This window comes from Scleropages formosus, unplaced genomic scaffold, assembly GCF_900964775.1.
Source record: "Scleropages formosus unplaced genomic scaffold, fSclFor1.1, whole genome shotgun sequence".
Lineage (NCBI taxonomy): Eukaryota > Metazoa > Chordata > Actinopteri > Osteoglossiformes > Osteoglossidae > Scleropages > Scleropages formosus.
Window position 1 is genome coordinate 182,981 of NW_021641041.1, and position 12,537 is coordinate 195,517.

At 40.4% G+C, this 12,537-nt stretch overlaps 1 protein-coding gene across 2 annotated transcripts; it reads right to left on the minus strand.

The window, feature by feature from the left end:
* Positions 1-94: 94 nt before the first annotated feature.
* On the minus strand, positions 95-11,876 carry LOC108930298 (guanylate-binding protein 1-like). 2 transcript variants are annotated; one of them, XM_018745492.2, is made up of 12 exons: positions 11,750-11,876; positions 6,945-7,144; positions 6,708-6,835; positions 5,588-5,697; positions 5,180-5,370; positions 4,061-4,303; positions 3,530-3,810; positions 2,994-3,206; positions 2,684-2,786; positions 2,408-2,601; positions 1,065-1,309; positions 95-927 (listed from the first exon to the last, which is right to left on the minus strand). In XM_018745492.2, exons 2-11 carry the CDS (start codon positions 7,129-7,131, stop codon positions 1,085-1,087), a joined length of 1,875 nt encoding a protein of 624 aa, XP_018601008.1. In that variant the 5' UTR covers positions 7,132-7,144; positions 11,750-11,876; the 3' UTR covers positions 95-927; positions 1,065-1,084. The 2 variants fall into 2 exon arrangements, with proteins under 2 accessions (XP_018601008.1, XP_018601007.1); XM_018745491.2 differs by having other exon boundaries at positions 95-1,309.
* Positions 11,877-12,537: the final 661 nt, after the last annotated feature.

A 12,537-nucleotide genomic window follows, 5' to 3' on the forward strand; every position in this document is an offset into this window, starting at 1 on the left:
TGATTGCTTAATATTGTAATTACAGTTATAATATAATCAAATAATAATGCAATACTTTAATGTTACATTAAAAAAACCTGAGGTGATAGGAGAAATGGAAGTTGGTTCTTGTCACTCATAAATAATTTCTCTGGATACAGCTAATGGAATATCTATCTGCAGAAATGGCAGAAAAAGTTAGAAATATCTAAGTGAAAGTATCTTAATTTAAGCCTGGAGGAATGATGAATGCATCAGGTAATTACTGGAGCCTAAAACAATACTAGACCACAGCTGCTGTGGTGAAAACAAAAAAGTAGCAGGACACGATGCTCAATGCCCACCTTATTTCATTTATTATTGGAGCCTCATCATGTGACTGAACATCTCATTACCACTTTTCCTCATCTTCTTAATACAAACTACAGGATATACAGTTTTCACAGGGTGGATGTCAATAGTTCAGTGTTTTAAAGGACACATTTCCACAGCCTTTTTTTGGTATGAATTGTAGGGCTAGAGGTAGTGATGTCTCTTGGGCTAAGATCTCAGTGAGCTTGCGATTTTCTGTCATGTTACCGTCATACCGTCAATGTGCTCATGATATAACACTTAATTGTTGTTTCTCACTCATCATGCAAAGAGAATGTGTCAAATAGAAAATCTTCTGCTGATGTGGGCCATTATTAAAAGGTTTGCTTTAAGAAATCTCTTGCTGTCCAACCATTTGTACAACAGCTGTGAAGAGAAACTTGTTGCAACATTTTTGAAATGGTATTCATTTTGAGCACTTTGACCCATGTACACATCCTGGTCAAGTATGAATTACTACAGAAATGATTACGTTTGAAATTATACATACAAACGTTTTTCTGTTGTGTCCATCAAGTCGATCCTTCACTCGCTAATGATGAGAAATTTGTTGTGCTTCACACTGCATACATCAGTCTAAAAGAAGTTAGAGTAAGAGTTAACGTAAATGTTTCTGTTTCTCAAGTAAGAAATTGAAGAAAAATGTTGACTGTATAACTTTAAGGCTAGAGATGTCTTTTAAGTCTGCTATATCTCATCATATCATCTTTCACCTGTGATCTGTCTGGTACCATCATTTAAAGAAGCGTGACATATAGGACACAGCCATTCCGCCAACTTTTGGAAGAATCCCTGGTAAGAAGAGACTTGCAGCTTGTCCCACATTATCCAGAATGGTGGAAAATAATGAAGGAGACTCAACCTGCTCCTTCTCCCTCTGCCGATTAAGACCATCAATTTCTTTTTGTAAAAGTTCTGCTTTCTCTTTAAAGCCCTCCTTCAAGAGGTCATGTTGCTCCTGAAATAATAAACATGCTGTGTCAGGCTCAGCATCTCAGTTGAAGTACTACACACCACTGTGAGGTTGTACATGATCGGAAGGCAGTGAGTAAGAAAAGATCAACAGAAAAGTAGAATATGTGGAAGGGGGCTAAATTTTTGGGCAGATTCTCCTGCATACAGGTGGTCCCCGATTTACGATGGTTCAACTTAAGATTGTTTTGACTTTACGATGGTGAACTGGCAATAGACACGGAGTAGAAACTGTACTTTGAATTTTGAATTATGATTTTTTCCTGGGGGGGACACAGTGGCACAGCGGGCTTGGCTGGGTCCTGCTCTGGTGGGTCTGGGGTTCGAGTCCCGCTTGGGGTGCCTTGCGATAGACTAGCGTCCCGTCCTGGGTGTGTCCCCTCCCCCTCCAACCTTGCGCCCTGTGTTGCTGGGTAAGGCTGTAGTTTGCTTGGAACAAGCGGTGTCAGACTCTCTGTGTGTGTGTGTGTGTGTGTGTGTTTTTCCCAGGCAAGCGATATGTGGTGGGATACTCTCTCACGATGCTGGGCAGCAGCAGCGATCCTCATCTCCCAGTCTGTCACACAGAGGTGTGTATTAAATGCATTTTCGACTTATGATATTTCCGACTTATAATGGGTTTTGAGGAATGTTACCCCATCATAAATCAGGGACCACCTGTATACTAATTTGTTCTTAATGTGTGTTGAGAAACACTGATACCAAACACATCAATGCATTCCAAAAATCACAGTTCAACTGAAAGTGATGTCCTTGTTACCTAATTTGATATTAGGTGTGTTAAAAGAGGATTATGCTCCCACTTAGCAAGATTTGGAGTCTTGGGCTTCACCAGAGTATTTAGTAAAGATTATGATATATCATTAAACTAATACCTAATACCAACACAGTACTATGTGGTAAGGATTATCAGCGCGATACACTGACTTCAGTTCTGTAGTCCCCTTAAAGATGCTTAAATTGCTGCAATAAAAGCTGTATAGACTGTTAAATTGCATGGTTGCTATGGATAAAGTGACATAAAACAACAGTAAAGGGGAAAAAAACAGGAACTTAGGCTTCTAGAGCTCCTAATGATTTTTACCTTTAGTTTTGCTTCTACGACCCTTTCATGCTCTCTCATGGCACTTATCCGCTCCTCCTCCATCTTCTTCAACAGCTGCTCCACATTCTCATTGTAGGTGTGCTGCTGGTCCTTCATCATTCTCTCGTAGATCTCAGCCTTCTCCTTGGCAGCTTGCTTCTCTTGCTCAAGGGCACGAGTGCGTGCTCGCTCCACTATGATTTGGAAATAGGGACAAAATGAGTCCCTGAGGCGTGAAGTAAACACAAACAATGCAACGTACACACAGTGCTTCACCTTCCATTTGGTGTTCTGCTTCAGTCAGGGACTGGTCAGCAGCTAATATCGTTTCTCCAGTTTTCTTTTTCCCTTCCAAGTATTCCTTCAGTGTTTCCTCAGCCTGTATCAGCAAATAGAAAAGCTTTAAGTTCTTAGGTATTATACAAAAACTAAATGGTGTAAGTTGCCTTGAACGAAGGCATCAGGTTAATAAGTGATGAGTTATATACAGTTACAATTTCTCTACAATTCAGTATATGCTGCAACATAATCTCCAATTCATTTTAAAAGGCTAAAGATCAAGTTCACATATTAACAAACATCATACCATCACTCCTCGTCCATGCTCTGATCTGTACTTCCTGATGTAATTCTGGATGTCTTGGCTGTATTTCCTATACCCTCCAGGAGACATGTAAGACCCAGAACTGAGTCTGTCCTCCAGAGGTTGGAACACACGTTTGATGATTGACTGACAGACCTTCTTGGACTCCTGTATGTTCTTGTCACAAATAGCCTCATACTCTTTCTGCAGAACTTTCTAAAATAGAGTCAATATATTTGTCACTACAGGATACAAACATTCAATAAACATTTAATCAAAGACTTGAAATTTGTGGCAGAGAAGAGTGGACGCCGAGATCTATGCCACCCTAACACATGTGTTCAAAAACACAAGCAAGATTTGGGACTATGAAGTGAATGTGAAAAGCAGCTCACAGTGAGAAATGAAGATATCTTCACTATATAAATCTTTACTCATTGATATGTGCATATGTTATATTCATTTATTCAACTGTTACACTTTAATATTTCACATCTGATAAGCATACCATACCAGGTACGACTGATGTAAACACATACCATGAGCTCAAGTTGGTGCTTCTGATCCTCGTCCTTGAAGGAGTTTTCAATGAAGATCTTCAGCGCCTCTTTCACCATTGTACCATGAATCTGGGAGAGCTCTTCCTGAGTTTCCGTTGGGAAGACAACCCACTCTCCCATTTTGGCTCTATAGTGAGCCACAGCCCGTTGCACCGCATTGGCATTCTCAATCTGAGACAGGGCCTGGACTGCATTCTCCAGGCAAGGCACCTGGTTGCTGCAGATTGTGTCTACATACACCTTGGCCAGGTTCCCCAGCACTTAGGGATAGATATAGTGCATGTCTTCAGTTTAGTTGCTCACAAATAAGACTCCTTGTGCCTTAATTTTTTCAAATTAATTCAGTAATTAATTTTAACACTGGGCAGAGATGATAACTTGCTGCTGAATTTTGATAATTTAGTATTGTCAAGCAGAAGCAGGAATATATTAAAAGTATTAAACACTAAAAATGCAAGCTACTGCAATAGTAGGATGCTGAAGATTGAGGTATAAAGTCTTAATACTCACATCTGCCAGTCACAGGGATCCCCCCTTTCAAAGTTTTGATTTCAGCCTTGTTGTAAATGTAATCGCAGAATTCATTAGCCTGCTCCACAAAGGAGGGCTCTAACTCCCGATCGCTCAGCTCACTTAGCTCTTTCATTTTCTCCGTTGCTGCTGGGCGTTCAAACACAAAGCACTTCCGGCTGGGGAAAAAATTTCGCAAGCAGCTGCGGGGCATGTTGTATTCCTGGACTTTTTTTGAATGTCCTTGTAAGGAAGACAGGAGTTATGGTCAGTCAATTTTAGTAACAGGAAGTATAGTCTATGTAATCTATTTTCATAAAACTGACCAGAGCATCTGTTAATGAAATTACAGCAGCTGACTTTTAGGTAATTCTGCCTGAACCAACATTTTGTTGGTACAATATAGAGGGAACAACATTTTAAGACAACACAGGTTTAACAATTTTAGTCCTGAATAGAAAAGACCAAGGATATATTCAAAATATAACAACACTTATACTGCGTGCACAAAAGGCAGATTAAGACATCTGATTAAATACACACACACACACACACACACACACACACACACACACACATTGTCCGAACCGCTTGTCCCATACGGGGTCGCGGGGAGCTGGCCATATTCAAAAAATAATCTGCAACTGCATAAAGACACAAAAAGGAAAAAGAAATTTGCACCCAATAAATGCACAGTGCACTAGCTCCTCCTTTGCCCCTACAGAAAAAGCAATTCTGAGGATGTGTCAAGTATCTTAGTTTATGAAATAGAGTAGTTTCATCATGGGGGGCTCGGCGGCGCAGCGGGTTTGGCCTGTGCCTGTTCTCTGGTGGGTCCGGGGTTGAAGTCCCGCTTGGGGTGCCCTGCGACAGACTGGCATCCTGCTCTGGGTGTGCCCCTCTCCATCTGGCCCTGCACCCCTGGCTGTCAGGCTAGACTCTGGCTCACCATGACCCCACTCGGGACAAGCGGTTTCTGTGTGTGTGTGTGTGTGTGTGTGTGTGTGTGTGTGTGTGTGTAGTTTCATCATTCCTCCATTCAGTCAACCTGGAATCCTGACAGAAACATAAATCTTAAGTGTTAGGTTCCCTGACTTTAGTCTACGCTGGTATTCTTACCATTTTTTAGCTGCAGAGATTTGTCCAGGTACTCATCAGCAGTGACTGGCTTTCCATCAAATTCCAAGGTGAGGGTGAAATCTCGGACGGTCCATACAAAGGAAGGAAAGATTCGGACAAACTCAATGGATTCATCCTCATTGTCTGCCTTTGACTTCACCTTTATGTGCTCTGTCAACTCTGTCACATAGCTGATGACCTCACCATTCAGGAGAATATTTCAAAGAACTTGTCTGAAGTATGTTTGACAAATATAATACCATAATGCACACATAAATAAGCATAAATAGACAAACCTGAAGTCAAATGGTAAAATTTATGCTAACATAAGCAATAATGTAAAGTCATTGCAGGTCATGTCAACATTATGACAACTGGGGAATGAGATGTGGTCCTTTGAAAGGATACTGCAGTCGTTGTATTGCATCATTGTCAATGGTTCCCATACTGTTATACACTAACGTGCTGCTTAACAGTACAGCAAGTGAAAATATCCAGATGTCATTTTTTGCATCTCCCTGTGAAGACACATCAGTAAATTTGTATAGTATTACACATGAAATCAATATAAAGAAGGACCTTATCTCTTTCAGTTTCAATGACATGGTAAAACTAGAGTTGAATTTAATACATTTGGAAAAATGCAAACAAAACTGGAAGAATCTTTTGTTTTTACTTTTTACTTGTGTGAAAATGCCAATGTCAGCATTCAGGCAGCAGAGAGGATTTATGCGACAGATTGTGCTCTATTTTTATTCAAGAAGAACATTAGTGAAAAACATTAGTAAAAACCTCATTGTTTAAATAATTAAAGACAAAAACTAAAGTGTGACCTTAATTTCATTATTTGATAAAAAATGGGTAAACTGACACTGTAACTGGCCAGAAGAGGGTGTAGTGGTTAGGACCATTATTGCAGGCTGAAGGTCTCCGGTGCTCATTCCACCTCTCTCTCCTATAGTAACCACGAGTAAGGTACTTAAACTGCTAAATTACCCTGAATTAATGTTTATGGGAGTATAATTTATAGTGCAGTGCCCTGAATAGAACAAGATTTCATCAACTTTTATGTCTTTTGTATGTCTATAGCATAGTGGTAAGAGCTGAAGTCTTTGGACCCAAAGGTCACAAGTTAAAATCCCACTACTAGATGTAGTACCCTTGAGCAAGGTCATGCTAAAGTAAAATTACCCAGTTGTATAAATGGATAAATAACTGTGAATAGCTTAACACTGTAAGTTGCTTTGGAGAAAAGCATCATCTAAATGAATAAATGCATACATACATATTTAGAGAGAGTGGGTGAAAGAGAAAGTTATACGTATATTTTATAAGTCAACATTTATACGTTTCACTGAAATAAAAATAGAAATGTATCTAATATGAAATGAATTACTCCATGGTTAAAAAAGGCATAAAATTACAATAACTGGCAGCTTTTCAAAGTCAATTCTATGACTGACTGACTGTTCATGAAAAAGGCCAAAAATATATGATGTAATACAGATGATCAGAATTCAAATATCACCTTCTCCACATCTCCTAGACCCTCGGTATCCAGCAGCACCAGAGTGTGGCCCTCTTTCACTGGGTGAGGCACACACCACATCCAGATGCCTTTGGTCTTGGACTGTACGGTGGCTCCCAGGGCAAATCCTGGTGGGAACAAAGAGACTCTTCAGAACAGAGGATTAATTACTAGTAGAACAAGAAAAGGCATGGGTGTACCCATGTTCATAGTTTGACGAGTGGAAATCAGCCCCACCTTTCCTCTTGCCAGCCAGCTTGTTCATAAGGTAAGACTTGCCAGTGCGGTACAGTCCTACCACTGCAACCACCACAACACGCTGGTCAATCTGCGCCAAGGCCTTAAGAGCCTGTGGGATGACCTGTAGTTTGCCGTCGTTGCCATTTTCAATGAGGCACATTGGCTCCGCCATTGTGAGTGTCATCCTTGGTTTGGCACTGCTCATAAACAAACAAAAGATACACAGAACACCTCAGAAGAGCTAAATGAAAAAGGCTTTTTTTACATAACCATGAAATGCATCAAAAGCAAAACCCTGTATTACATTTACATTTATTCATTTAGCAGACGGTTTTTTCAAAGTGACGTACATCTCATAGAAAATACAATGTGTGCATTACATTAAGAGAAAGCGAGACTTAGATGCAGACCCGTGATTGTTTAATACACTTAGTCTCTTTCCACCATATGAACCAATGTTCATCATGCGAGTAGCTGCATAAAACTTTATCTGAATATCCACAATTCCAAATTGACGTACTAGTGATAATTTTTTTCTTGTGATATGTATGAACATTTGTATTACATTACAGGAGTAGCTGTGTAAAGGTATTTACACAGACAAAGCTGTGTATTAGAAATTATTTAGTAAAACTCGAATTCTATTTTATGACAGCAATAATACCAATATTGTAGCTTTAGAAACAATTTACACACACACACACACATTTTCTGAACCGCTTGTCCCATATGGGGTTGTGGGGAACCAGAGCCTACCCGGCAACACTGTAAAAATATTCATTTATGCAAATTAGGGTAATTACAAAATGAAGGATTTTTGTTGCATATTAATATTTGACATTATTCAGTCAGACCTTCATGTCAAGGACAACATTATTAGCTCAGACTGTTTTGAAAATATCCCTAGACTTAACACCTTTAGCAGACTAGTTAATCATTAATGAATTATCAGTTTATCAAAATATTAGCTATATTTCAGTGGTGAGTACTTATGTAGTTAAAAAAAATATTCCTTATTATTTATGTAGACGGGGGCTGCTATTAGGTCTTGTTCCCAAACTACTTACAATTGTTTACCCTTTAATATGGCTGGAACATAAGATTTGAGCTGATAACATTCAGAATGTAAAATGAAAGCTCTAACCAGGACATTAGTGGCCCTTCTCAGATTATCTGATACAATGTATATATGAGGCCTAAAGATTCTTGGTGAAAATACTATATACGGTCATTCTTTAATTTACATTATGTTTATAATGCTCTAATGTTTAAATTATTATTGAAGCCTCTTATCTAACACGTTTGTCTACTCACTGGTCACTATGTGTTTCAAAGAAATGGAAAACAGAAACCAGGCAGAACCATTTTTCCCAGACCCTGATTGACGTCAGCTCCTGAAAGAATTCCTATCAGTTTTGACGAAAAGTATGAATATGCCTGTGGCATAACCAGCTTTTGAGTTTATCATGTAACTCTGCACATCCTTTGGCAGTGGCATACCATAATGTGACATATTGCGTCTTTGGCTGAAACTTAAGCCAAGCCACAAAATATGTAAAAATGGGTGGATAACAAAGAGAAAAAGTAGGGTTTGACAGGGTGGAGACACCTTGTGTGTGTGAGTCATGTTCTCCCCACCCCCCCTGGAATGCAAACACTTACAATGCATTCCTACTCACAGCTTAGAGCTTTTCTCTCCAGCGGAGACATTCTTCAACATAGCAAACGTCTTAAGTAGATGGATTAATATTTTAATATGCAGTAAATTACGGTTTAAAAGAGCTACAATAGATCCTCTGATACAGAGAGTCCCTGTTCTGTTGATAATTTTTTCAGATTCAATAATGTAATACTGTAGAACCACCATTTCTTTTTGGGTGAAATAACAATGGCCAAAATCTGCTGCATTTCCTGAGACATTTTCTGTATAAAGCAATTGCTTTCCCTAAACACACAAAAGAAGAAAAAAGTATCTGTATACCTGGGCAATACTTGTGTGGGACAAACGGGACTGAAGAGTGAAAGCAAAGCAACCCACAAGTGGTCCTAGTGCTCCATAAAACTGGACTCCTGAAAGCTGGCCCAACACCGCCCTGCTGTTACTGTCGATTGACACCCTGTACACAGAGAAACCTCACACTCCTTCTTTTTTTAATAACGGAAATGGCGACATCTAAGATAATTGTAAAACGACTGCAGTTCATTTAATGGTATTGCTTCCATTTAGTTGACACAATGACCAAAAAACCCAATACTGTAGATTTTACATCACAATATCTTTAATAACCAATTAAACTTTTACAAAGTTAAATGCAATTCATGTTTGTTTTTCAAAAATGAATAGATTTACTGCAACATTTTGAATACTTGCATGTAATCTTCAAACCTGAAATGACTTTTGGCAAGCATTACATTTATAATGGTTTTCTTCAAAGCACTTTACAACGTTAAAGTATTCACCATTATTTCCCAATTTATACAGCTGAGTAATTTTTGTAATACAGCAATTCAGGGTAAGTACCTTGCTCAAGGGTACTACAGCCAGAGGAGGAAACCTGAACAGGTGACCTTTGGGTAAGGGACTAGCTCTAACAGCTACATGCTGTCCAAGCATGATTCACTTCATGATGGAGGCAAATGTGAGAATGCACCACTGTTATAGCCTTTGATAAATTGTTATGTTTCCCAGAACACTCAGACATTTTGCAATATAATGGCCTTTTGAATTTTGGTAGCTCGCTGGCAAAATGTTATAACACCTTAAGTGTTCCCCATTGTTACATCCACAGGAGGACAATTTTGTTTTAAATTTACATTTATTCATTTAGCAAATGCTTTTCTCCAAAATGACATATATCTCAAAGAAAACACAATATGCGCATTACATTAGCAGAGAGAGAGAAGTTTTCTGTTTTGGTGTTCCCTTCCCCCTGGCTTGGACTGAATCACTGGACCAGGAAAGGTGTGACTTCCCAGATACTGAAAAGACACTTGAGGGCAGCCAATGGAAAACTTGCTCATGGATTAACAAACCATTCTTGTGTGATTATTTTTATTATGTTATTTATAGTGCAGGGGGCGTGGTGGCGCAGTGGGTTGGACCAGGTCCTGCTCTCCAGTGGGTCTGGGGTTCGAGTCCCGCTTGGGGTGCCTTGCGACGGACTGGCGTCCCCTCCTGGGTGTGTCCCCTCCCCCTCCGGCCTTACGCCCTGTGTTGCCGGGTAGGCTCCGGTTCCCCGCGACCCCGTATGGGACATGCGGTTCTGAAAATGTGTGTGTGTGTATTTATAGTGCTATTTGTCCTTCTGCTGACCTTCATGCTGGTATTTTGATATTTTGGCTTCTTTCTTTCTTTGTATCGCCTTTCTACTGCTTGTACACTTGTTTGTTTTATTTCTTTAGACAGTGTAAAAACAGTGCAATTAGAAAGGTGACAGAAGACTTTGTTTTGACCCCCTTTTTGTTTCTTGTTTGGAGTTAGAAAGTGGTTTGTCTATAAGGGTGTGTGTAGTTTTTCGATTACCCTTTGCTTTGCCCTTTCTATCCAATTTTCTAAGAACAGGTTTTACCTACAGGCCATCAGACTACTTAGCAGTGAGTAATCCTGCACTGCGACACTTTATTACTTCTCTTCCAGACCCCTGGACATTACTACTCAGTATTCACTATTTACTATTTATTGTACTTGTACTGGGGGGCGCGGTAGCGCAGTGGGTTGGACCGGGTCCTGCTCTCCGCTGGGTCTGGGGTTCGAGTCCTGCTTGGGGTGCCTTGCGACGGACTGGCGTCCTCTCCTGGGTGTGTCCCCTCCCCCTCTGGCCTTACGCCCTGTGTTGTCGGGTAGGGTCCGGTTCCCCGCGACCCCGTATGGGACAAGCGGTTCTGAAAATGTGTGTGTGTACTTGTATTTGTTTGTACTTGCCCTTTTATACTTGTATTTGTACTGCCTTATTAGCACATTCTTTTGTTGATGTCTATTCACATCGCTATGAGCCTCGTTACAAGGATTTTAATGCCCAGTGTACCCATTATAACTGCACAAATGGCAAACAACTCTGACTCTGAAAATAAGATACAGCAGGACACGGCTGAAGAAGGAACAAAAGCTTGTTTCCATCAAGTGAATGACTTGTCAATTTATTTTTAGAGAGCGCTCTTCTCAAATAGTGACACAGAGCACTGAACAAAGGCAAAAGAAATAAACAGATAGTTGGCTATGTATTAAAATACTACAGTATCCATGCAGTTATTAAAACTAAGTATGCCCACTGACCATGGGGTAAAAGAACAAAACAACTCCCAAGTGAAAGTGAAGGGAGAGACAAAACTTCTGGGGGTCTAAGTGTCAGTGGCTGCCCCACCCCTCCTGGGGATTCCAGAATAAACAAGACTTTTAATTCAATTTACAACTAATGACTTTTTGAAAGCTCAACTTTTCTGCACTGGATATTATGTGACGTTGAAGACAGCGGTAAACATCCATTCAAACCAGCACGTTTTACAAGCGGTTTCCAGCGTCTGTTCTCAAACTTTCGACTGGCAGCGTGTAACAAAACACACACGTACTGCTGGCGCTGTTTAAAAACCACTTCAGTACCCGGATGCACTTATTGAACAGCCATCGCAGCATAGCTATTTTTATCACTTACAGCCGCTTTGGAAATCCGCCCGTATTAATGATTACCCGTTCAGCACGTACCGAACAAGCATGCGCTCTTCAGATATTTTTGAAGCGTACTTTTGACGATCGCCATCAGCACAACACTTAACAGCATTAAAATGAACAAGTAAGTGGACCCTACCCGTGCTATCAACCTTGTGGGCTCCTTGCTTGCTGCAAGTCGTCGTCGGACTGCTGAGCGGTGCTTTTCAGTGCGATCGCAACCGAGACACTTCCAGCAAATGACTCATTTCGAAAGCAAAAGCACCTTAGCCTTTGCTGTCATTTTCGGTTTCTCTTCTTCTGTTCTGGTAAACAACCTTATTTCCGATAAAGGTGCCTAATCTGAAATAAGGTTGTTTTGAAAGAAGCAAAAAATACTTAAAAAAAAAAAAAAAAAAAAGTATTTTATAAAAGCTCTAAAAGAATATCTTTGGCGTGTTACATTATTAGCCCTCAAGATAAAGAAGCAATAGAAATGAGCTTGACTAACCCTCATGGCTGGTCTGTTTCATTGTGCAAATATTAGGGTACAGTAGAACAGCAGCTGGAAAGGGATAAGGAAATGCATTTGCTTTAAATCTGTTCTACCTTTCAATCCCAGTCAGTGATATCTTATTATATAGTCTTTTTCTTTGCATATGCTGTGAGAATCACACACACACACACATTTTCAGAACCGCTTGTCCCATACGGGGTCGCGGGGAACCAGAACCTACCTGGCAACGCAGGGCGTAGGGCCGGAGGGATACACCCAGGACAGGACGCCAGTCCGCCGCAAGGCACCCCAAGCGGGACTCAAACCCCAGACCCACTGGAGAGCAGGACCCGGTCCAACCCACTGCGCCACCGCACCCCCCCGCTGTGAGAATCATTGGGAGAAAAAGAACACTCAGCTCTCAGATGCTGTCAAATTTCATTGTGCAACAG